Source organism: Salmo salar, chromosome 10, assembly GCF_965601325.2.
Source record: "Salmo salar chromosome 10, fSalSal1, whole genome shotgun sequence".
In the NCBI taxonomy this organism is placed as follows: domain Eukaryota; kingdom Metazoa; phylum Chordata; class Actinopteri; order Salmoniformes; family Salmonidae; genus Salmo; species Salmo salar.
The window spans coordinates 2,402,501-2,427,012 of record NC_138300.1 but is presented as its reverse complement, the minus strand read 5'-3'; the positions used below and the strand labels follow the sequence as shown (position 1 = coordinate 2,427,012).

Here is a 24,512-nt window from a genome sequence, read left to right as displayed (position 1 = left end):
ATTAGGTAGTTTACTAGGATCCCCAGTAGCTGTATTAGGTAGTTTACTAGGATCCCCAGTAGCTGTATTAGGTAGTTTACTAGGATCCCCAGTAGCTGTATTAGTTAGGTAGTTTACTAGGATCCCCAGTAGCTGTATTAGGTAGTTTACTAGGATCCCCAGTAGCTGTATTAGATAGTTTACTAGGATCCCCAGTAGCTGTATTAGGTAGTTTACTAGGATCCCCAGTAGCTGTATTAGGTAGTTTACTAGGATCCCCAGTAGCTGTATTAGGTAGTTTACTAGGATCCCCAGTAGCTGTATTAGGTAGTTTACTAGGATCCCCAGTAGCTGTATTAGGTAGTTTACTAGGATCCCCAGTAGCTGTATTAGGTAGTTTACTAGGATCCCCAGCAGCTGTATTAGGTAGTTTACTAGGATCCCCAGTAGCTGTATTAGATAGTTTACTAGGATCCCCAGTAGCTGTATTAGGTAGTTTACTAGGATCCCCAGTAGCTGTATTAGTTAGTTAGTTTACTAGGATCCCCAGTAGCTGTATTAGTTAGTTAGTTTACTAGGATCCCCAGTAGCTGTATTAGTTAGGTAGTTTACTAGGATCCCCAGTAGCTGTATTAGTTAGGTAGTTTACTAGGATCCCCAGTAGCTGTATTAGGTAGTTTACTAGGATCCCCAGTAGCTGTATTAGGTAGTTTACTAGGATCCCCAGTAGCTGTATTAGGTAGTTTACTAGGATCCCCAGTAGCTGTATTAGGTAGTTTACTAGGATCCCCAGCAGCTGTATTAGGTAGTTTACTAGGATCCCCAGTAGCTGTATTAGTTAGTTAGTTTACTAGGATCCCCAGTAGCTGTATTAGTTAGTTAGTTTACTAGGATCCCCAGTAGCTGTATTAGTTAGTTAGTTTACTAGGATCCCCAGTAGCTGTATTAGGTAGTTTACTAGGATCCCCAGTCAGCTACTCTTCCAGGGGTCCGCATGAAACATGACACAATACAGAACATTAGTATAGTTTTGCGTTCTGTGTTGTTGTAAATGCTGTTGTCCAGTTGATGTACTGAGCCACAGTGTTTGTCCCCACAGGAAGCAGCGTTCCGTAAGGTAGTCCAGGCCACCATGGTGAGAGACAGGCAACATGGTCCTGTGGTGGAACTCAACAGGATACAGGTAGGAATCGGGCTGTTTGGAGAACCTACTGAGATGAACACTAGAAAAACAGCAGGTTTTCAGATTCTCTCAGTCATCATGTACAGTCCAGTCAGCAGAGATTCCTCCTAAACACACTCTCTCTCTCTCTCTCTCTCTCTGTCTCTCTCTGTCTCTCTCTCTCTCTCTTTCTGTCTCTCTCGCTCTGTCTCTTGCTCTGTCTCTCTCTGTCTCTCTCGCTCTGTCTCTCGCTCTGTCTCTCTCGCTCTCTCTCGCTCTGTCTCTCTCGCTCTGTCTCTCTCGCTCTCTCTCGCTCTCTGTCTCTCGCTCTCTGTCTCTCGCTCTCTGTCTCTCGCTCTCTGTCTCTCTCGCTCTCTGTCTCTCTCGCTCTCTGTCTCTCTCTGTCGCTCTCTCGCACTCTCTCTCTCTCGCTGTCTCTCTCTGTCTCTCTCGCTGTCTCTCTCTGTCTCTCTCTGTCGCTCTCTCGCACTCTCTCTCTCTCTCGCTGTCTCTCTCTGTCTCTCTCGCTGTCTCTCTCTGTCTCTCTCTGTCTCTCTCGCTGTCTCTCTCTGTCTCTGTCTCTCTCTCTCTCTCTGTCTGGCTCTCTCTCGTCTGGTTTCAGTGTTATAAGCAGATATCTGTGTGATGTGTGAACCATGCTCCACCTTGTATGTCAGTCTATGTTGGGTTCCTTGTCTGTTCCAAATAGCACCCTATTCCCTTTGTAGTGCACTACTATAGGGCCCATAAGGTTCGGGTCAAAAGTAGTGCACTACATAGGGAATAGGGTGTGATTTGGAATACAGCTCTGGTCTAGCCATTCCCCTTCCCAGAGCCTCGGTCCAGGCCACTGACCCCCCTCCTGGGCTGGCTGGATGCCTGGTGGAGGGAGCTGTCACTTTCACACCCGTCACTACTGCAGACTCTGTACCGCACTGAACGGACGAGCCTGGAGAGATAACCATCTTTCTTTTCCTGCTTCTCTCCCCCTCCTCTCCCCCTCCTCTCCCCCTCCTCTCCCCCTCCTCTCCCTCTCCCCCTCCTCCTCCTCTCCCTCTCCTTCTCCTCTCCCCCTCTCCCCCTCCTCTCCCTCTCCTCCTCCTCCCCCCCTCCAGGTCAAGCGGTCTCGTAGTAAAGGAGGTTTGGCGGGTCCAGACGGGACCAAGTCAGTGTTTGGTCAGATGTGTGCCAAAATGAGCTCCTTCAGCCCAGACAGCTTGCTGCTGCCTCACCGCGTCTGGAAGGTCAAGTTTGTGGGTAGGTTGTTAGGTTCATCCTCGGTAGGTTCTAAAGTTCATCCCCAGTAGGTTGTTAGGTTCATCCTCAGTAGTTTGTGGGTAGGTTCATCCTCAGTAGTTTGTGGGTAGGTTGTTAGGTTCATCCTCAGTAGTTTGTGGGTAGGTTGTTAGGTTCATCCTCGGTAGGTTGTTAGGTTCATCCTCAGTAGGTTGTTAGGTTCATCCTCAGTAGGTTGTTAGGTTCATCCTCAGTAGGTTGTTAGGTTCATCCTCAGTAGGTTGTTAGGTTCATCCTCAGTAGGTTGTTAGGTTCATCCTCAGTAGGTTGTTAGGTTCATCCTCAGTAGGTTGTTAGGTTCATCCTCAGTAGGTTGTTAGGTTCCTCCTCAGTAGTTTGTGGGTAGGTTGTTAGGTTCATCCTCAGTAGTTTGTGGGTAGGTTGTTAGGTTCATCCTCAGTAGTTTGTGGGTAGGTTGTTAGGTTCATCCTCGGTAGTTTGTGGGTAGGTTGTTAGGTTCCTCCTCAGTAGTTTGTGGGTAGGTTGTTAGGTTCCTCCTCAGTAGTTTGTGGGTAGGTTGTTAGGTTCATCCTCGGTAGTTTGTGGGTAGGTTGTTAGGTTCCTCCTCGGTAGTTTGTGGGTAGGTTGTTAGGTTCATCCTCAGTAGGTTGTTAGGTTCATCCTCAGTAGGTTGTTAGGTTCATCCTCAGTAGGTTGTTAGGTTCATCCCCGGTAGGTTGTTAGGTTCATCTTCGGTAGGTTGTTAGGTTCCTCCTCGGTAGGTTGTTAGGTTCCTCCTCGGTAGGTTGTTAGGTTCCTCCTCGGTAGGTTGTTAGGTTCCTCCTCGGTAGGTTGTTAGGTTCCTCCTCGGTAGGTTGTTAGGTTCATCCTCGGTAGGTTGTTAGGTTCATCCTCGGTAGGTTGTTAGGTTCATCCCCGGTAGGTTGTTAGGTTCATCCTCAGTAGTTTGTGGGTAGGTTGTTATGTTCATCCTCGGTAGGTTGTTAGGTTCCTCCTCAGTAGGTTGTTAGGTTCATCCTCAGTAGTTTGTGGGTAGGTTGTTAGGTTCATCCTCGGTAGTTTTTGGGTAGGTTGTTAGGTTCATCCTCAGTAGTTTGTGGGTAGGTTGTTAGGTTCCTCCTCAGTACTTTGTGGGTAGGTTGTTAGGTTCATCCTCAGTAGTTTGTGGGTAGGTTCATCCTCAGTAATTTGTGGGTAGGTTCCTCCTCAGTAGTTTGTGGGTAGGTTGTTAGGTTCCTCCTCAGTAGTTTGTGGGTAGGTTGTTAGGTTCCTCCTCAGTAGTTTGTGGGTAGGTTGTTAGGTTCCTCCTCAGTAGTTTGTGGGTCGGTTGTTTGGTTCCTCCTCGGTAGTTTGTAGGTAGGTTGTTAGGTTCATCCTCGGTAGTTTGTGGGTAGGTTGTTAGGTTCCTCCTCAGTAGTTTGTGGGTAGGTTGTTAGGTTCATCCTCAGTAGTTTGTGGGTAGGTTGTTAGGTTCATCCTCAGTAGTTTGTGACTAGGTTGTTAGGTTCCTCCTCGATAGTTTGTGGGTAGGTTGTTAGGTTCATCCTCGGTAGTTTGTGGGTAGGTTGTTGGGTTCATCCTCGGTAGTTTGTGGGTAGGTTGTTAGGTTCATCCTCGGTAGTTTGTGGGTAGGTTGTTAGGTTCATCCTCAGTATTTTGTGGGTAGGTTGTTAGGTTCATCGTCAGTAGTTTGTGGGTAGGTTGTTAGGTTCATCCTCAGTAGTTTGTGGGTAGGTTGTTAGGTTCCTCCTCAGTAGTTTGTGGGTAGGTTGTTAGGTTCATCCTCAGTAGTTTGTGGGAAGGTTGTTAGGTTCATCCTCGGTAGTTTGTGGGTAGGTTATTAGGTTCATCCTCAGTAGTTTGTTGGTAGGTTCATCCTCAGTAGTTTGTGGGTAGGTTGTTAGGTTCATCCTCGGTAGTTTGTGGGTAGGTTGTTAGATTCATCCTCAGTAGTTTGTGGGTAGGTTCATCCTCAGTAGTTTGTGGGTAGGTTGTTAGGTTCATCCTCGGTAGTTTGTGGGTAGGTTGTTAGGTTCATCCTCGGTAGTTTGTGGGTAGGTTGTTAGGTTCATCCTCGGTAGTTTGTGGGTAGGTTGTTAGGTTCATCCTCGGTAGTTTGTGGGTAGGTTGTTGGGTTCATCCTCGGTAGTTTGTGGGTAGGTTGTTAGGTTCATCCTCGGTAGTTTGTGGGTAGGTTGTTAGGTTCATCCTCAGTAGTTTGTGGGTAGGTTGTTAGGTTCCTCCTCAGTAGTTTGTGGGTAGGTTGTTAGGTTCATCCTCAGTAGTTTGTGGGTAGGTTGTTAGGTTCATCCTCGGTAGTTTGTGGGTAGGTTGTTAGGTTCATCCTCAGTAGTTTGTGGGTAGGTTATTAGGTTCCTCCTCAGTAGTTTGTTGTTAGGTTCCTCCTCAGTAGTTTGTAGGTAGGTTGTTAGGTTCATCCTCAGTAGTTTGTGGGTAGGTTGTTAGGTTCATCCTCAGTAGTTTGTGGGTAGGTTGTTAGGTTCCTCCTCAGTAGTTTGTTAGGTTCCTCAGTAGGTTGTTAGGTTCATCCTCAGTAGTTTGTGGGTAGGTTGTTAGGTTCATCCTCGGTAGTTTGTGGGTAGGTTGTTAGGTTCATCCTCGGTAGTTTGTGGGTAGGTTGTTAGGTTCCTCCTCAGTAGTTTGTGGGTAGGTTGTTAGGTTCATCCTCAGTAGTTTGTGGGTAGGTTGTTAGGTTCATCCTCGGTAGTTTGTGGGTAGGTTATTAGGTTCATCCTCAGTAGTTTGTTGGTAGGTTCATCCTCAGTAGTTTGTGGGTAGGTTGTTAGGTTCATCCTCGGTAGTTTGTGGGTAGGTTATTAGGTTCATCCTCAGTAGTTTGTTGGTAGGTTCATCCTCGGTAGTTTGTGGGTAGGTTGTTAGGTTCATCCTCGGTAGTTTGTGGGTAGGTTGTTAGATTCATCCTCAGTAGTTTTTGGGTAGGTTGTTTGGTTCATCCTAAGTAGTTTGTGGGTAGGTTATTAGGTTAATCCTCGGTAGTTTGTGGGTAGGTTATTAGGTTCATCCTCAGTAGTTTGTTGTGTTCATCCTCGGTAGTTTGTGGGTAGGTTGTTGGGTTCATCCTCGGTAGGTTGTTGGGTTCATCCTCGGTAGTTTGTGGGTAGGTTGTTAGGTTCATCCTCGGTAGTTTGTGGGTAGGTTGTTGGGTTCATCCTCAGTAGTTTGTGGGTAGGTTGTTAGGTTCATCCTCGGTAGTTTGTGGGTAGGTTGTTAGGTTCATCCTCAGTAGTTTGTGGGTAGGTTGTTAGGTTCGTCCTCATGAGAGCGTGACACACATTCCTTTCTATGTCCTGTTGGAGTCTACTGTAGTTACTGGAGGGTGTGTGTTGCTTCTCACCAGTCTGACTTATCTGAACAGCCAGAAGAGGACTGGCCACCCCTCATAGCCTGGTTCCTCTCTAGGTTTCTTCCTAGGTTTTGGTCTTTCTAGGGAGTTTTTCCTAGCCACTGTGCTTCTACACCTGTATTGCTTGCTGTTTGGGGTTTTAGGCTGGGTTTCTGTACAGCACTTTGAGATATCAGCTGATGTAAGAAGGGCTATATAAATACATTTGATTTGATTTGGTTAGCTGTTAGGAATGTGGTTAGGCATTAGGAATGTGGTTAGGTGTTGGGAATGTGGTTAGGTGTTGGGAATGTGGTTAGGTGTTGGGAATGTGGTTAGGTGTTAGGAATGTGGTTAGGCGTTAGGAATGTGGTTTGGAATGTGGTTAGGCGTTAGGAATGTGGTTTGGAATGTGGTTAGGCGTTAGGAATGTGGTTTGGAATGTGGTTAGGCGTTAGGAATATGGTTAGGAATATGGTTAGGAATGTGGTTAGGCTGTAGGAATGTGGTTTGGAATTAGGAATGTGGTTAGGCGTTAGGAATGTGGTTAGGCGTTAGGAATGTGGTTAGGCGTTAGGAATGTGGTTAGGCGTTGGGAATGTGGTTAGGCGTTGGGAATGTGGTTAGGCGTTGGGAATGTGGTTAGGTGTTAGGAATGTGGTTAGGTGTTAGGAATGTGGTTAGGTGTTAGGAATGTGGTTAGGCGTTAGGAATGTGGTTAGGCGTTAGGAATGTGGTTAGGCGTTAGGAATGTGGTTAGGCGTTAGGAATGTGGTTAGGCGTTAGGAATCTGGTTAGGCGTTAGGAATCTGGTTAGGCGTTAGGAATCTGGTTAGGAATGTGGTTAGGCGTTGGGAATGTGGTTAGGCGTTAGGAAGGTGGTTAGGAATGTGGTTAGGCGGTAGGAATGTGGTTAGGCGGTAGGAATGTGGTTAGGCGGTAGGAATGTGGTTAGGCGGTAGGAATGTGGTTAGGCGGTAGGAATGTGGTTAGGCGTTAGGAATCTGGTTAGGCGTTAGGAATCTGGTTAGGCGTTAGGAATGTGGTTAGGAATGTGGTTAGGCGTTGGGAATGTGGTTAGGCGTTGGGAATGTGGTTAGGCGTTGGGAATGTGGTTAGGCGTTGGGAATGTGGTTAGGCGTTGGGAATGTGGTTAGGCGTTGGGAATGTGGTTAGGCGTTGGGAATGTGGTTAGGCGTTAGGAAGGTGGTTAGGTGTTAGGAAGGTGGTTAGGCGTTAGGAAGGTGGTTAGGAATGTGGTTAGGCGGTAGGAATGTGGTTAGGCGGTAGGAATGTGCTTAGGCGGTAGGAATGTGGTTAGGCGGTAGGAATGTGGTTAGGAATTTGGGAATGTGGTTAGGAATTTGGGAATGTGGTTAGGAATTTGGGAATGTGGTTAGGCGGTAGGAATGTGGTTAGGCGGTAGGAATGTGGTTAGGCGGTAGGAATGTGGTTAGGAATATGGGAAGGGCACCTAAAAAAAAGTCTGCAGCGTTGAAGGTACCCAAGAACACAGTGGCCTCCATCATTCAGGCCTTTATGGTAGAGGTATTATTACTTATTTTCTATAAAAATCTGTTTTTGCTTTGTCGTTATAGGGTATTTTGTGTAGATTGATGTGGAAAAAGTCAAGTGGTCTGAATACTTTCCGAATTCACTGTGCTATCAGATATAGGACAGACACTGAAGAACAAACTACCTTTTAGATTTGTGTTTAGATTTTTGTTCTGTTGTTCGATGTGTTTCTATGGGCTAATAGCAGTAAGGCCAAATTCAATGTTTCATCAAATATTTAGTTTTTAAACCTAAAGGGGTCCTATAATTCTAAATCAAATAGCTGAATGATACTTGATTGTGACCATGTTAAAACAATTCCATGTCATCTTAGTAGAAACCGTCCCAGAGGGTTTTATTAAGGAGTGTCTTTTATAAAGGTTCAGACTATTGTCTGAAGCATTCTGACCAAGAGCAGGAGACAATATTTTGTGACCGGACGTTTTGTTTCAGCTTTAGTGGAATTTTCCGCTCTGTCTGTCCTACATTCCTCTTTTTGCATTCTGTATCAAATATTTTTGGGGGGGAAATAGACAATAGCAAATAGGTAAATGACTCAGAATGTCACTTGTGTGCTGCCCTGCTGTGCTCTGTGAGACTCCGTCCTTTACTGCGGGGCGCCGTTCAAATAGGCTAAACCATCATGTCTCGTCACCATTAACGATGGCTGTCAATCGTTGTCGATAGACGACGCAGTCGTAAAATCGCCCAACTCTGTGGATGACTGTGGCGGGAGGCTACAGTGAGTCTGTAATAGAGGTGTGTGTGTGTGTGTGGTGTGTGTGTGTGTGTGTGTGTGTGTGTGTGTGTGTGTGTGTGTGTGTGTCTGCTAGGTGAGTCTGTGGATGACTGTGGCGGGGGCTACAGTGAGTCTGTAATAGAGATGTGTGTGTGTGTGTTTGCTAGGTGAGTCTGTGGATGACTGTGGCGGGGGCTACAGTGAGTCTGTAATAGAGATGTGTGTGTGTGTGTGTGTGTGTGTGTGTGTGTGTGTGTGTCTGCTAGGTGAGTCTGTGGATGACTGTGGCGGGGGCTACAGTGAGTCTGTAATAGAGGTGTGTGTGTGTGTGTGTGTGTGTGTGTGTGTGTGTGTGTGTGTGTGTGTGTGTGTGTGTGTGTGTGTGTGTGTGTGTGTGTGTGTGTGTGTGTGTGTGTGTGTGTGTGTGTCTGCTAGGTGAGTCTGTGGATGACTGGCGGGGGCTACAGTGAGTCTGTAATAGAGGTGTGTGTGTGTGTGTGTGTGTGTGTGTGTCTGTCTGTCTGCTAGGTGAGTCTGTGGATGACTGTGGCGGGGGCTACAGTGAGTCTGTAATAGAGGTGTGTGTGTGTGTGTGTGTGTGTGTGTGTGTGTGTCTGTCTGCTAGGTGAGTCTGTGGATGACTGTGGCGGGGGCTACAGTGAGTCCATAGCAGAGATGTGTGAGGAGCTGCAGAACGGCCTGACCCCTCTCCTCATCGTGACCCCGAACGGACGAGACGAGTCAGGGGCCAACAGAGACTGTTTCCTGCTCAACCCTGCAGCCAAGTCAGCCCTGCACATGAACATGTTCAGATTCTTAGGTAGGTACCCTCTACCTCCGTTACCTAACCCCTAACCCTATCCCTGACCCCTAGCCCTGACCCTAACCCCTGATCCCTGCAGCAAAGTCAGCCCTGCACATGAACATGTTCAGATTCTTAGGTAGGTACCCTCTACCTCCGTTACCTAACCCTGACCCCTAACCCTGACCCCTAGCCCTGATCCCTGACCCCTGACCCCTATCCCTGACCCCTAGCCCTGACCCCTAACCCTGACCCCTGATCCCTGCAGCCAAGTCAGCCCTGCAGATGAACATGTTCAGATTCTTAGGTAGGTACCCTCTACCTCCGTTACCTAACCCCTGACCCCTAACCCCTAGCCCTGATCCCTGACCCCTAAACCCTGACCCCTAGACCCTGACCCCTAACCCTGATCCCTAACCCTCACCTCTAACCCTGCAGCCAAGTCAGCCCTGTACCTAACTATGTCCAGATTCCCGGGGAAAGTACAGCCCTAACCAGGGCTGTTCAACCTTGTTCCTGGAGCGAAACCCTCCTGTAGGTTTTAACAGGGTTGGCCTAAACCTACAGGAGGGTATCTCTCCAGGGACAGGGTTGGAGTTAAAACCTCCAGGAGGGTATCTCTCCAGGAACAGGTTTGGAGTTAAAACCTCCAGGAGGGTTTCTCTCCAGGAATAGGTTTGGAGTTAAAACCTCCAGAAGGGTTTCTCTAAAGGAACAGGGTTGGAGTTAAAAACCTACAGGAGGGTATCTCTCCAGGAACAGTGTTGAAGAGCCCTACCCTAAACACTTCCTCTGGTACCTAACTATAGTAGCCAAGGATATCCCTAAAGTAGCCTTTATATTTACTGCATATCCCTAAAGTAGCCTTTATATTTACTATATATCCCTAAAGTAGCCTCTGTTTCCTATATATCCCTAAAGTAGCCTTAATATTTACTATATATCCCTAAAGTAACCTTTATATTTACTATATATCCCTAAAATAACCTTTATATTTACTATATATCCCTAAAATAACCTTTATATTTACTATATATCCCTAAAGTAACCTTTATATTTACTATATATCCCTAAAGTAACCTTTATATTTACTATATATCCCTAATGTAACCTCTCTATTTACTATATATCCCTAAAGTAACCTTTATATTTACTATATATCCCTAAAATAACCTTTATATTTACTATATATCCCTAAAGTAACCTCTGTTTACTATATATCCCTAAAGTAACCTTTAAGTTTACTATATATCCCTAAAGTAACCTTTATATTTACTATATATCCCTAAAATGACCTTTATATTTACTATATATCCCTAAAGTAACCTTTATATTTACTATATATCCCTAAAGTAACCTTTATATTTACTATATATCCCTAAAGTAACCTTTATATTTACTATATATCCCTAAAGTAACCTGTATGTTTACTATATATCCCTAAAGTAACCTGTATGTTTACTATATATCCCTAAAGTAACCTGTATGTTTACTATATATCCCTAAAGTAACCTCTGTTTACTATATATCCCTAAAGTAACCTTTATATTTACTATATATCCCTAAAGTAACCTTTATATTTACTATATATCCCTAAAATAACCTCTCTGTTTACTATATATCCCTAAAGTAGCCTTTATATTTACTATATATCCGTAAAGTAACCTCTCTATTTACTATATATCCCTAAAGTAACCTCTGTTTCCTGTATATCCCTAAAGTAACCTTTATATTTACTATATATCCCTAAAGTAACCTTTATATTTACTATATATCCCTAAAGTAACCTCTGTTTACTATATATCCCTAAAGTAAACTCTCTGTTTACTATATATCCCTAAAGTAACCTTTATATTTACTATATATCCCTAAAGTAACCTTTATATTTACTATATATCCCTAAAGTAACCTCTCTGTTTCCTATATATCCCTAAAGTAAACTTTATATTTACTATATATCCCTAAAGTAACCTCTATTTACTATATATCCCTAAAGTAACCTCTGTTTACTATATATCCCTAAAGTAACCTCTGTTTACTATATATCCCTAAAGTAACCTTTATATTTACTATATATCCCTAAAGTAACCTTTATATTTACTATATATCCCTAAAGTAACCTTTATATTTACTATATATCCCTAAAGTAACCTGTATGTTTACTATATATCCCTAAAGTAACCTGTATGTTTACTATATATCCCTAAAGTAACCTCTGTTTACTATATATCCCTAAAGTAACCTTTATATTTACTATATATCCCTAAAGTAACCTGTATGTTTACTATATATCCCTAAAGTAACCTGTATGTTTACTATATATCCCTAAAGTAACCTCTGTTTACTATATATCCCTAAAGTAACCTTTATATTTACTATATATCCCTAAAGTAACCTTTATATTTACTATATATCCCTAAAATAACCTCTCTGTTTACTATATATCCCTAAAGTAGGCTTTATATTTACTATATATCTGTAAAGTAACCTCTCTATTTACTATATATCCCTAAAGTAACCTCTGTTTCCTGTATATCCCTAAAGTAACCTTTATATTTACTATATATCCCTAAAGTAACCTTTATATTTACTATATATCCCTAAAGTAACCTCTCTGTTTACAAAATATCCCTAAAGTAACCTTTATATTTACTATATATCCCTAAAGTAACCTTTATATTTACTATATATCCCTAAAGTAACCTCTCTGTTTCCTATATATCCCTAAAGTAAACTTTATATTTACTATATATCCCTAAAGTAACCTCTATTTACTATATATCCCTAAAGTATCTCTATTTACTATATATCCCTAAAGTAACCTCTGTTTACTATATATCCCTAAAGTAACCTCTGTTTACTATATATCCCTAAAGTAGCCTTTATATTTACTATATATCCGTAAAGTAACCTCTCTACTTACTATATATCCCTAAAGTAACCTCTGTTTCCTGTATATCCCTAAAGTAACCTTTATATTTACTATATATCCCTAAAATGACCTTTATATTTACTATATATCCCTAAAGTAACCTTTATATTTACTATATATCCCTAAAGTAACCTTTATATTTACTATATATCCCTAAAGTAACCTGTATGTTTACTATATATCCCTAAAGTAACCTGTATGTTTACTATATATCCCTAAAGTAACCTCTGTTTACTATATATCCCTAAAGTAACCTTTATATTTACTATATATCCCTAAAGTAACCTTTATATTTACTATATATCCCTAAAATAACCTCTCTGTTTACTATATATCCCTAAAGTAGCCTTTATATTTACTATATATCCGTAAAGTAACCTCTCTATTTACTATATATCCCTAAAGTAACCTCTGTTTCCTGTATATCCCTAAAGTAACCTCTCTGTTTACTATATATCCCTAAAGTAACCTTTATATTTACTATATATCCCTAAAGTAACCTCTGTTTACTATATATCCCTAAAGTAACCTCTCTGTTTACTATATATCCCTAAAGTAACCTTTATATTTACTATATATCCCTAAAGTAACCTCTGTTTACTATATATCCCTAAAGTAACCTCTCTGTTTACTATATATCCCTAAAGTACTCTCACTGTTTACTATATATCCCTAAAGTAACCTCTGTTTACTATATATCCCTAAAGTAACCTTTATATTTACTATATATCCCTAAAGTAACCTCTCTGTTTACTATATATCCCTAAAGTAACCGCTCTATTTACTATATATTCCTAAAGTAACCTCTGTTTACTATTTGTCCCTAAAGTAGCCTTTATATTTACTATATATCCCTAAAGTAACCTTTATATTTACTATATATCCCTAAAGTAACCTCTGTTTACTATATATCCCTAAAGTAACCTCTCTGTTTCCTATATATCCCTAAAGTAACCTTTATATTTACTATATATCCCTAAAGTAACCTCTCTGTTTACTATATATCCCTAAAGTAACCTCTCTTTTTACTATATATCTCTAAAGTATTCTTTTTGTTTACTATATATCCCTAAAGTAGCCTTTATATTTACTATATATCCCTAAAGTAACCTCTGTTTACTATATATCCCTAAAGTAGCCTTTATATTTACTATATATCCCTAAAGTAACCTTTATATTTACTATATATCCCTAAAATAACCTTTATATTTACTATATATCCCTAAAGTAACCTTTATATTTAGTATATATCCCTAAAGTAACCTTTATGTTTACTATATATCCCTAAAGTAGCCTCTGTTTACTATATATCCCTAAAGTAACCTCTCTGTTTACTATATATCCCTAAAGTAACCTTTATATTTACTATATATCCGTAAAGTAACCTCTCTATTTACTATATATCCCTAAAGTAACCTCTGTTGCCTGTATATCCCTAAAGTAACCTCTCTGTTTACTATATATCCCTAAAGTAACCTTTATATTTACTATATATCCCTAAAGTAACCTCTGTTTACTATATATCCCTAAAGTAACCTCTCTGTTTACTATATATCCCTAAAGTACTCTCACTGTTTACTATATATCCCTAAAGTAACCTCTGTTTACTATATATCCCTAAAGTAACCTTTATATTTACTATATATCCCTAAAGTAACCTCTCTGTTTACTATATATCCCTAAAGTAACCGCTCTATTTACTATATATTCCTAAAGTAACCTCTGTTTACTATTTGTCCCTAAAGTAGCCTTTATATTTACTATATATCCCTAAAGTAGCCTTTATATTTACTATATATCCCTAAAGTAACCTCTGTTTACTATATATCCCTAAAGTAACCTCTCTGTTTCCTATATATCCCTAAAGTAACCTTTATATTTACTATATATCCCTAAAGTAAGCTCTGTTTCCTATATATCCCTAAAGTAACCTCTCTTTTTACTATATATCTCTAAAGTAACCTTTATATTTACTATATATCCCTAAAGTAACCTCTGTTTACTATATATCCCTAAAGTAGCCTTTATATTTACTATATATCCCTAAAGTAACCTTTATATTTACTATATATCCCTAAAATAACCTTTATATTTACTATATATCCCTAAAGTAACCTTTATATTTACTATATATCCCTAAAGTAACCTTTATGTTTACTATATATCCCTAAAGTAGCCTCTGTTTACTATATATCCCTAAAGTAACCTCTCTGTTTACTATATATCCCTAAAGTAACCTTTATATTTACTATATATCCCTAAAGTAACCTTTATATTTACTATATATCCCTAAAGTAACCTTTATATTTACTATATATCCCTAAAGTAACCTTTATATTTACTATATATCCCTAAAGTAGCCTCTGTTTCCTATATATCCCTAAAGTAACCTTTATATTTACTATATATCCCTAAAGTAACCTTTATATTTACTATATATCCCTAAAGTAGCCTCTGTTTACTATATATCCCTTAAATAACCTCTCTATTTACTATATATCCCTTAAATATCTCTCTGTTTACACTACCCCCTGCCCAGGGCCTGAGCTACAGTGGGGGGGAAAAGTGTTTGATCCCCTGCTGATTTTGTACGTTTGCCCACTGACAAAGAAATGATCAGTCTATAATTTTAATGGTAGGTTTATTTGAACAGTGAGAGACAGAATAACAACAGCAAAAAATCCATAAAAACGCATGTCAAAAATGTTATACAATTATTTGCATTTTAATGAGGGAAATAAGTATTTGACCCCCTCTCAATCAGAAAGATTTCTGGCTCCCAGGTGTCTTTTAGACAGGTAACGAGCTGAGATTAAGAGCACACTCTTAAAGGGAGTGCTCCTAACAATGGGAGTCGTTGTCCCGAAGGCAGGCGACAAGCTTAGGTCCACAATAAACCCATAGAAACGCATTGGGTTTTATTTACGACAGATTTCGGCGAGAGTGAAACCTCTCTATTCGCCTCTTCCTGTGATCCGTCTCGTTCTATCTGATTATGGTCGTTGTAGTTAATAAAGACGTTTCTGCACAGAACTAGGTTGAATATTTTCTTATTGAAAACTACAACTCAGCCCAACGTCCCACGTCATTCTTGAGAAAAGCCGCATTGGGCTCATCATAGCCATCCGTACCGGATCTCCTCTCAGTCTCAACCCTAACCCAGTCTAATAGAGATGTATCTCTGTCCTGTAGGAGTGCTCCTGGGCATAGCCATCCGTACCGGATCTCCTCTCAGTCTCAACCCTAACCCAGTCTAATAGAGATGTATCTCTGTCCTGTAGGAGTGCTCCTGGGCATAGCCATCCGTACCTGATCTCCTCTCAGTCTCAACCCTAACCCAGTCTAATAGAGATGTATCTCTGTCCTGTAGGAGTGCTCCTGGGCATAGCCATCCGTACTGGATCTCCTCTCAGTCTCAACCTGGCTGAACCTGTCTGGAAACAGCTGGCTGGGATGAACCTCACCATCGCTGACCTCAGTGAGGTACTGTACCTGCTGTGTGTGTGTGTGTGTGTGTGTGTGTGTGTGTGTGTGTGTGTGTGTGTGTGTGTGTGTGTGTGTGTGTGTGTGTGTGTGTGTGTGTGTGTGTGTGTGTGGGGGGAAATAAATAGGGTGTATCAGTAAGTTCAGGACTTAGTTCGAGGTGAGTGTGTTGGGGGGAGGGGGGGTGTTGTGTGTGTTGGGAGGGGGGAGGGGTGCTGTGTGTGTGTTGGGGGGGGAGGGAGGGGGGATGAGGGGGGGGTGCTGTGTGTGTTGGGGGGGAGGGGAGGAGGAGAAGGGGGGGGGTGCTGTGTGTGTGTTGGGGGGAGGGAGGGGGAGGGGTGCTGTGTGGGTGGAGGGGTGCTGTGTGTGTGTTGGGGGAGGGAGGGAGGGGTACTGTGTGTGTTGGGAGGGAGGGAGGGAGGGAGGGAGAGAGGGAGGGGGGAGAGGGGTGCTGTGTGTGTGTGTGTAGGGAGGGAGGGAGGGATGTTGGGAGGGAGTGTAATGGAATCATAATGTGAGGCCTGAGTGAGAACTTCACTTGATCAATTACAGAACTTTTCCTGAAACTAAACCTTACAGATGTAAAATATTATATATACACTGCATACATATACCTTATACATTACTCTACATATACAATCTACTGGGTTACGGTGTTGACTCTACCTTCTACTGTAGTTAACAGGCTGGGTTACGGTGTTGACTCTACATATACCTTCTACTGTAGTTAACAGGCTGGGTTACGGTGTTGACTCTACCTTCTACTGTAGTTAACAGGCTGGGTTACGGTGTTGACTCTACCTTCTACTGTAGTTTAACATGCTGGGTTACGGTGTTGACTCTACCTTCTACTGTAGTTAACAGGCTGGGTTACGGTGTTGACTCTACCTTCTACTGTAGTTAACAGGCTGGGTTACGGTGTTGACTCTACATATACCTTCTACTGTAGTTAACAGGCTGAGTTACGGTGTTGACTCTACCTTCTACTGTAGTTAACAGGCTGGGTTACGGTGTTGACTCTACCTTCTACTGTAGTTAACAGGCTGGGTTACGGTGTTGACTCTACCTTCTACTGTAGTTAACAGGCTGGGTTACGGTGTTGACTCTACATATACCTTCTACTGTAGTTAACAGGCTGGGTTACGGTGTTGACTCTACCTTCTACTGTAGTTAACAGGCTGGGTTACGGTGTTGACTCTACCTTCTACTGTAGTTTAACAGGCTGGGTTACGGTGTTGACTCTACCTTCTACTGTAGTTAACAGGCTGGGTTACGGTGTTGACTCTACCTTCTACTGTAGTTAACAGGCTGGGTTACGGTGTTGACTCTACCTTCTACTGTAGTTAACAGGCTGGGTTACGGTGTTGACTCTACATATACCTTCTACTGTAGTTAACAGGCTGGGTTACGGTGTTGACTCTACCTTCTACTGTAGTTAACAGGCTGGGTTATGGTGTTGACTCTACCTTCTACTGTAGTTAACAGGCTGGGTTACGGTGTTGACTCTACCTTCTACTGTAGTTAACAGGCTGGGTTACGGTGTTGACTCTACCTTCTACTGTAGTTAACAGGCTGGGTTACGGTGTTGACTCTACCTTCTACTGTAGTTAACAGGCTGGGTTACGGTGTTGACTCTACATATACCTTCTACTGTAGTTAAAAGGCTGGGTTACGGTGTTGACTCTACCTTCTACTGTAGTTAACAGGCTGGGTTACGGTGTTGACTCTACATATACCTTCTACTGTAGTTAACAGGCTGGGTTACGGTGTTGACTCTACATATACCTTCTACTGTAGTTAAAAGGCTGGGTTACGGTGTTGACTCTACATATACCTTCTACTGTAGTTAACATGTGGAAGTAATTGTATGAAATTGTATTTGCAAGGGTATTAAAAAGGTCTTAACAAGTATGACATTTATCCTGTCGAATTGAATTCTGTAGATACCCTCTAATGACAGTGAAAAAAGTCTAAAGTCAAGATTTCCCAGAAGTCAGTCAATATTATTATATTGTTGTGGCTGTGTATACATCCCATCTTTAGCCTTGGTGCTTGTTGCGTGACTGTGTGTAAGAGACTAGTGTGTACTGCGGTACCGTGTGCGCCTCTCCTGCATCCACGCTGTAATCATGAGCCTCTAGAACGTGTTCTGCCTGATCGTGATGCAGGAAGAGGCTGTTTCTTCACAAAGCTTCTGTTGTCACGCCGGTTAGCCCCAAAGCTTTACTAAAGGTTACACAGGAATTTTACCCAGCACCAGAATACAGCCAGAGAGCATCACACACGCACACACTCAGTCATACTGTGTATACACACTGATAGGAATCAGAGAGGACTCACATGCAAAATGTGAGTTATGACTTTCACTTTAAAACAATGTCAAAAATGTATTCCTTTCCTAAGAGCCAACTCCCATGAGATCCCCGTTCAAGGTCTCCTAGACTGTAGAGATGGACAGTCCAGTGAAGAACACACATTTAGATGAAAAACACATTGAACTAAAGTCAAGGCCACCGGTTTTTTTCTAGTGTCATTTTTGCACATGTATTTTTTATTTATTTATTTCACCTTTATTTAACCAGGTAGGCTAGTTGAGAACAAGTCCTTTATTTAACCAGGTAGGCTAGTTGAGAACAAGTTCTCATTTACAACTGTGACCTGGCCAAGATAAAGCAAAGCAGTTCGACACATACAACAACACAGAGTTACACATGGAGTAAAACAAACATACAATCAATAACACAATAAACAACTCAATAACACAGTAGAAAAAAAGAAAGTCTATATACAGTGTGTGCAAATGGCATGAGGAGGTAAGGCAATAAATAGGCCATAGTAGTGAAGAATTACAATTTAGCAAATTAACACTGGAGAGATAGATGAGCAGATGATGATGTGCAAGTAGTGATACTGGTGTGCAAAAGAGCAGAAAAGTAAATAAAAACAGTATGGGGATGAGGTAGGTAGATTGGGTGGGCTATGTACAGCTGCAGCGATCGGTTAGCTGCTCAGATAGCTGATGTTTAAAGTTGGCGAGGGAAATATAAGTCTCCAGCTTCAGCGATTTTTGCAATTCGTTCCAGTCACTGGCAGCAGAGAACTGGAAGGAAAGGCGGCCAAAGGAGGTGTTGGCTTTGGGGATGACCAGTAAGATATACCTGCTGGAGCGCGTGCTACGGGTGGGTGCTGCTATGGTGACCAGTGAGCTGAGATAAGGCGGAGCTTTACCTAGCACAGACTTATAGATGACCTGGAGCCAGTGGGTCTGGCGACGAATATGTAGCGAGGGCCAGCCGACTAGAGCATACAGGTCGCAGTGGTGGGTAGTATATGGGGCTTTGGTAACAAAACGGATGGCACTGTGATAGACTGCATCCAGTTTGCTGCGTGTTGGAGGCTATTTTGTAAATGACATCGCCGAAGTCAAGGATCGGTAGGACAGTCAGTTTTACGAGGTTAAGTTTGGCGGCGTGAGTGAAGGAGGCTTTGTTGCGACATAGAAAGCCGATTCTAGATTTGATTTTGGATTGGAGATGTTTAGTATGAATCTGGAAGGAGAGTTTACAGTCTAGCCAGACACCCAGGTATTTGTAGTTGTCCACATATTCTAAGTTAGAACCGTCCAGAGTAGTGATGCTAGTGGGGCGGACGGGTGCGGGCAGCGAACGGTTGAAAAGCATGCATTTGGTTTTACTAGCGTTTAAGAGCAGTTGGATGCCACGGAAGGAGAGTTGTATGGCATTGAAGCTCATCTGGAGGTTAGTTAACAGTGTCCAAAGAAGGGCCAGAGGTATACAGAATGGTGTCGTCTGCTTAGAGGTGGATCAGCGAATCACCCGCAGCAAGAGCGACATCATTGATATATACAGAGAAAAGAGTCGGCCCGAGAATTGAACTCTGTGGCACCCCCATAAGTCTCTATGGGGGTACCACAGGGTTCAGTTCTCGCTACCGATTACCAGTGTTCCCTCTAAGCTGGGTGCTACCGATCACCAATGTTCCCTCTAAGCTGCGCTCTACCTATCACCAATGTTCAGAGTTTTCCCCTTTAGTTAAAACTATCAACGTTTTGCTCTACTGTGGGAATGGTGCTCGAATCAACACAATATTATCCACTTTCAATGTAACATACCGAAACAAAACTAACACCTCCAAAGCCTCCTTCACTCATGGACAGTGATCTGTTTATTAACTTGGCTTTCGAAGACTTTAGAAAGGCAGGGTAGGATAGATATAGGTCTGTAACAGTTTGGGTCTAGGGTGTCACCCCCTTTGAAGAGGGGGATGACCGCGGCAGCTTTCCAATCTTTAGGGATCTCGGACGATACGAAAGAGAGGTTGAACTGGCTGGTAATAGGGGTTGCAACAATGGCGGCGGATAATTTTAGAAAGAGAGGGTCCAGATTGTCTATCCCAGCTGATTTGTATGGGTCCAGGTTTTGCAGCTCTTTCAGAACATCTGCGATCTGGATTTGGGTGAAGGAGAAGCTGGGGAGGCTCGGGCGAGTAGCTGCGGGGGGTGCGGAGCTGTTGGGGGGGGGTGTTGGCCGGGGTTGGAGTAGCCAGGAGGAAGGCATGGCCAGCCCTAGAGAAATGCTTATTGTACTTTTCGATTATCATGGATTTATTGGTGGTTCCCATGTTACCTAGCCTCAGTGCAGTGGGCAACTGGGAGGAGGTGCTCATGTTCTCCATGGACTTTATAGTGTCCCAAAACTTCTTGGAGTTAGAGCTACAGAATGCAAATTTCTGTTTGAAAAAGCTAGCCTTTGCTTTCCTAACTGACTGTGTGTATGGGTTCCTGACTTCCCTGAAAAGTTGCATATCACGGGGGCTATTCGATGCTAATGCAATATGCGACAGGATGTTTTTGTGTTGGTCAAGGGCAGTCAGGTGTGGAGTGAACCAAAGACTATATCTATTCCTAGTTCTACATTTTTTGAAAGGGGCCATGCTTATTTAAGATGGTGAGGAAATTACTTTTAAAAAACGACCAAGCATCCTCGACTGACGGAATGAGGTCAATATCCTTCCAGGTCGATTAGAAAGGCCTGTTCGCTGAAGTGTTTTAGGGAGCGTTTGACAGTGATGAGGGGTGGTCGTTTGGTAGCAGACCCATTACGGATGCAGGCAATGAGGCAGTGATCGCTGAGATCCTGATTGAAAACAGATGAGGTGTATTTGGAGGGAAAGTTGGTCATGATAATATCTATGAGGGTGCCCGTGTTTACGGATTTAGGGTTGTACCTGGTAGGTTCCTTGATGATTTGTGTGAGATTGAGGGCATCTAGCTTAGACTGTAGGATGTCCGGGGTGTTAAGCATGTCCCAATTTAGGTCACCTAACAGAACGAACTCTGAAGATAGATGTGGGGGGGGGTGATCAATTCACATATGGTGTCCAGGGCACAGCTGGGAGCGGAGGGGGGTCGATAACAGGCGGCAACAGCGAGAGACTTAATTCTGGAGAGATTAATTTTTCAAAATAGAAGTTCGAACTGTTTGGGTATAGACCTGGCAAGTACGACAGAAGTTTTGCATTCGAATGAAGTGTTGGTCTTTCCTCTTCAGGTGGATAAAGACTTTATCCCTGGCCTGATGTACATCAGAGACAACGAGGCCACGGCTGAGGAGTTTGAGGGCATGACTCTCCCCTTCACAGTCCCTAACGCTAGCGGACAGGATATTCAGCTCAGCTCTAAATACTCCCACATCACCCTGGAGAACAGGGCCGAGTACGTCCGCCTCGCCATCAACTACAGGTGAGAACAACTACCGGATCACCAATGTTCCCTCTAAGCTGGGTGCTACCGATCACCAATGTTCCCTCTAAGCTGTTCCCTCTAACCGATCTCTACACAGACCGGTGCAGTATAACCAATCAGAGCTGCACTAGGCCTATATGCAAATAGACCATTGTCATATATGGATCTGTGCCATTTACTTTGAACTGGACTGTGTTTACAGCATGAGCGGTCGTGAGTCCATGTGATTGTTTTGAGATCAAAGCGAGAGCTGCATGTAGCCGCGTGTCCACATTTTGTAAAGTAGTTTCTAGCATCAACCATCACAGCAGCATTTTCAGTCACATCCTTGTCTGAAGGATAAGTAGATCAACAGGTTAATGTCAAGCCCTTTCCAAGGTCTCATGGAATGTAGGCCTACATTGACCACCACACATTGGCTGATACTGTAGGCTGAATGGGATGCATTTTCTCCATTGTTTTTGATGGTAGGCCACTCTGGTAGGCCTACATTATGATCAAATAGCCACAGTAGCCTACATGGCCACTGTTAAAACTGGAACTTAAAGCAGGTACAGCCTCCGTGTTCACAGTAAACGCGCGCTGGAAGTTGCAACAATGGGCCTCAGGATCTCATCACGGTATCTCTGTGCATTCAAATTGCCATCGATAAAATGCAATTGTGTTCGTGGTCTGTAGCTTTTGCCTGTCCATACCATAACCCCACCGCCACCATGGGGCACTCTGTTCACAACGTTGACATCAGCAAACCGCTCACCGACATGGTTTGCCATCTGTCCGGTACAGTTGGAAACCAGGATTCATCCGTGAAGAGCACACTTCTCCAGCGTGCCAGTGGCCATCGAAGGTCAGCATTTGTCCACTGAAGTCAGTTAAGACTTGTGGGTTTGCAGTCTGCAGTCAGATCAAGACTCTAGTGAGGATGATGAGCACGCAGATGAGCTTCCCTGAGACGGGTTCTGACAAGTTTGTGCAGAAATTCTTCGGTTGTGCAAAACCCACAGTTTCATCAGCTGTCCGGGTGGCTGGTCTCAGACGATCCCGCAGGTGAAGAAGCCGGATGTGGAGGTCCTGGGTTGGCGTGGTTACACGTGCTCTGCGGTTGTGAGGCAGGTTGGACGTACTGCCAAATTCTCTAAAACAACGTTGGAGGTGGCTTATGGTAGAGAAATGAACATTCAATTCTCTGACAACAGCTCTGGTGGACATTCCTGCTGTTAGCATGCCAATTTCACACTCCCTCAAAACTTCAGATATCTGTGGCCTTGTGTTGAGGCAAAACTGCACAATTTAGAGTGGCCTTTTATTTCCCCCAGCACAAGGTGCACCTGTGTAATGATCATTCTGTTTAACCAGCTTCATGATATGCCACACCTGTCAGGTAGATGGATAAAACAAATTGTGCACCAAATTTTGAGAGAAATAAGCTTTTTGTTGAGTATGGAAAAATTTCAGGGATATTTTATTACAGCTCATGAAACTTGGGACCAACACTTTGCGTTTTATATTTTTGTTCAGTATAATATTGCGAAATGTTAACTGTAGAGATTTCATTTCTTTATAATACTCCTGGTTTTACCTCGTGTCCCTGTCTGTGTCTCCCCCCAAGGCTCCATGAGTTTGATGAGCAGGTGTCAGCTGTGAGAGAAGGGATGGCTCGGGTCGTACCAGTCCCTCTGCTCTCCCTCTTCACTGGATATGAGCTAGAGACGATGGTAAGTACTTACAGAACTAGTTTACAGTGAAGAGGGATGGATAACACACACACTGTTGAATGCTCCCACAGTTGTATTGTGCAACGTTCTGATCTGATCCGCTTGTCTTCCACAGGCATTAATAGTATCTAGAATCCAATGTGGCTTCATGACGGCTCGCTCTCTCTGTGTCTCGCTCTCTCTGTGTCTCGCTCTCTCTGTGGCTCGCTCGCTCTGTGTCTCGCTCGCTCTCTCTGTGGCTCGCTCGCTCTCTCTGTGTCTCGCTCGCTCTCTCTGTGTCTCGCTCGCTCTCTCTGTGTCTCGCTCGCTCTCTCTGTGTCTCGCTCGCTCTCTCTGTGTCTGTCTCGCTCTCTCTGTGTCTCGCTCGCTCTCTCTGTGTCTCGCTCGCTCTCTCTGTGTCTCGCTCGCTCTCTCTCTGTCTCGCTCGCTCTCTCTCTGTCTCGCTCGCTCTCTCTCTGTCTCGCTCGCTCTCTCTCTGTCTCGCTCGCTCGCTCTCTCTGTCTCGCTCGCTCGCTCTCTCTGTCTCGCTCGCTCGCTCTCTCTGTCTCGCTCGCTCGCTCTCTCTGTCTCGCTCGCTCTCTCTGTCTCGCTCGCTCGCTCTCTCTGTCTCGCTCGCTCGCTCTCTCTGTCTCGCTCGCTCGCTCTCTCTGTCTCGCTCGCTCGCTCTCTCTGTCTCGCTCGCTCTCTCTGTCTCGCTCGCTCGCTCTCTCTGTCTCGCTCGCTCGCTCTCTCTGTCTCGCTCGCTCTCTCTGTCTCGCTCGCTCTCTGTCTCGCTCTCTCTGTCTCGCTCTCTCTGTCTCGCTCTCTCTGTCTCGCTCTCTCTGTCTCGCTCTCTCTGTCTCGCTCGCTCTGTCTCGCTCGCTCTGTCTCGCTCTCTCTGTCTCGCTCTCTCTGTCTCGCTCTCTCTGTGTCTCTATCTTTCTCTGTGTCTCGCTGTCTCTCTCTGTGTCTCGCTGTCTCTCTCTGTCTCGCTCTCTCTGTGTCTCTCTCTCTGTGTCTCTCTCTCTGTGTCTCTATCTTTCTCTGTGTCTCTCTGTCTCGCTCTTTCTGTCTCACTCTCTCTGTGTCTCTATCTTTCTCTGTGTCTCTATCTTTCTCTGTGTCTCTATCTCTCTCTGTGTCTCGCTGTCTCTCTCTGTGTCTCGCTGTCTCTCTCTGTGTCTCTCTCTCTGTGTCTCTCTCTGTGCCTCTATCTTTCTCTGTGTCTCTATCTTTCTCTGTGTCTCTATCTTTCTCTCTCTGTGTCTCGCTGTCTCTCTCTGTCTCGCTGTCTCTGTGTCTCTCTCTCTGTGTCTCTCTCTCTGTGTCTCTATCTTTCTCTGTGTCTCTATCTTTCTCTGTGTCTCTATCTTTCTCTGTGTCTCTCTGTCTCGCTCTCTCTCTGTCTCGCTCTCTCTCTATGTCTGTCTCTTGCTCTCTCGCTCTCTCTCTGTCTCTGTCTCTCTGTGAGTGTCCTAGCCTGGTCTGTTACCCTATCTGGGCCCTGGTCATAAGTAGTGAACTGTAAGGAATAGGGAGCCATTTGGGACTCAGAATCTTGTCCATCACTCTCCCTCCTGTCCTCTGTGTCCAGGTGTGCGGCAGTCCAGACATCCCCCTCCACCTGTTGAAGTCAGTAGCCACCTATAAAGGTGTTGAGCCAACTTCTCCTCTCATCCACTGGTTCTGGGAGGTCATGGAGTCCTTCTCCAACACGGAGAGATCTCTGTTCCTGCGCTTCGTCTGGGGACGGACACGCCTCCCACGCACCATCGCTGACTT

General features: G+C 43.7%; 1 protein-coding gene across 7 annotated transcripts in view; it reads left to right on the top strand.

Annotated features, from left to right (window-relative positions):
* The window catches only part of herc2 (HECT and RLD domain containing E3 ubiquitin protein ligase 2), a 291,977-nt gene that overhangs the window by 257,812 nt on the left and 9,653 nt on the right, over positions 1 to 24,512 (top strand). For 5 of the 7 annotated variants that reach the window (XM_082956658.1, XM_082956660.1, XM_082956657.1 and 2 more), the window contains exons 83-89: positions 1,079 to 1,162; positions 2,257 to 2,398; positions 8,681 to 8,875; positions 15,160 to 15,272; positions 20,843 to 21,033; positions 22,646 to 22,751; positions 24,325 to 24,512. The exon at positions 24,325 to 24,512 is cut by the window's right edge and continues 25 nt beyond it. In XM_082956658.1, the coding sequence (XP_082812784.1) occupies positions 1,079 to 1,162; positions 2,257 to 2,398; positions 8,681 to 8,875; positions 15,160 to 15,272; positions 20,843 to 21,033; positions 22,646 to 22,751; positions 24,325 to 24,512 (1,019 nt within the window). Of the gene's footprint in view, positions 1 to 1,078; positions 1,163 to 2,256; positions 2,399 to 8,149; positions 8,273 to 8,680; positions 8,876 to 14,981; positions 15,062 to 15,159; positions 15,273 to 20,842; positions 21,034 to 22,645; positions 22,752 to 24,324 lie in introns of those variants that run through there. The other 2 variants (XM_082956661.1, XM_082956662.1) reach the window with 2 other exon arrangements.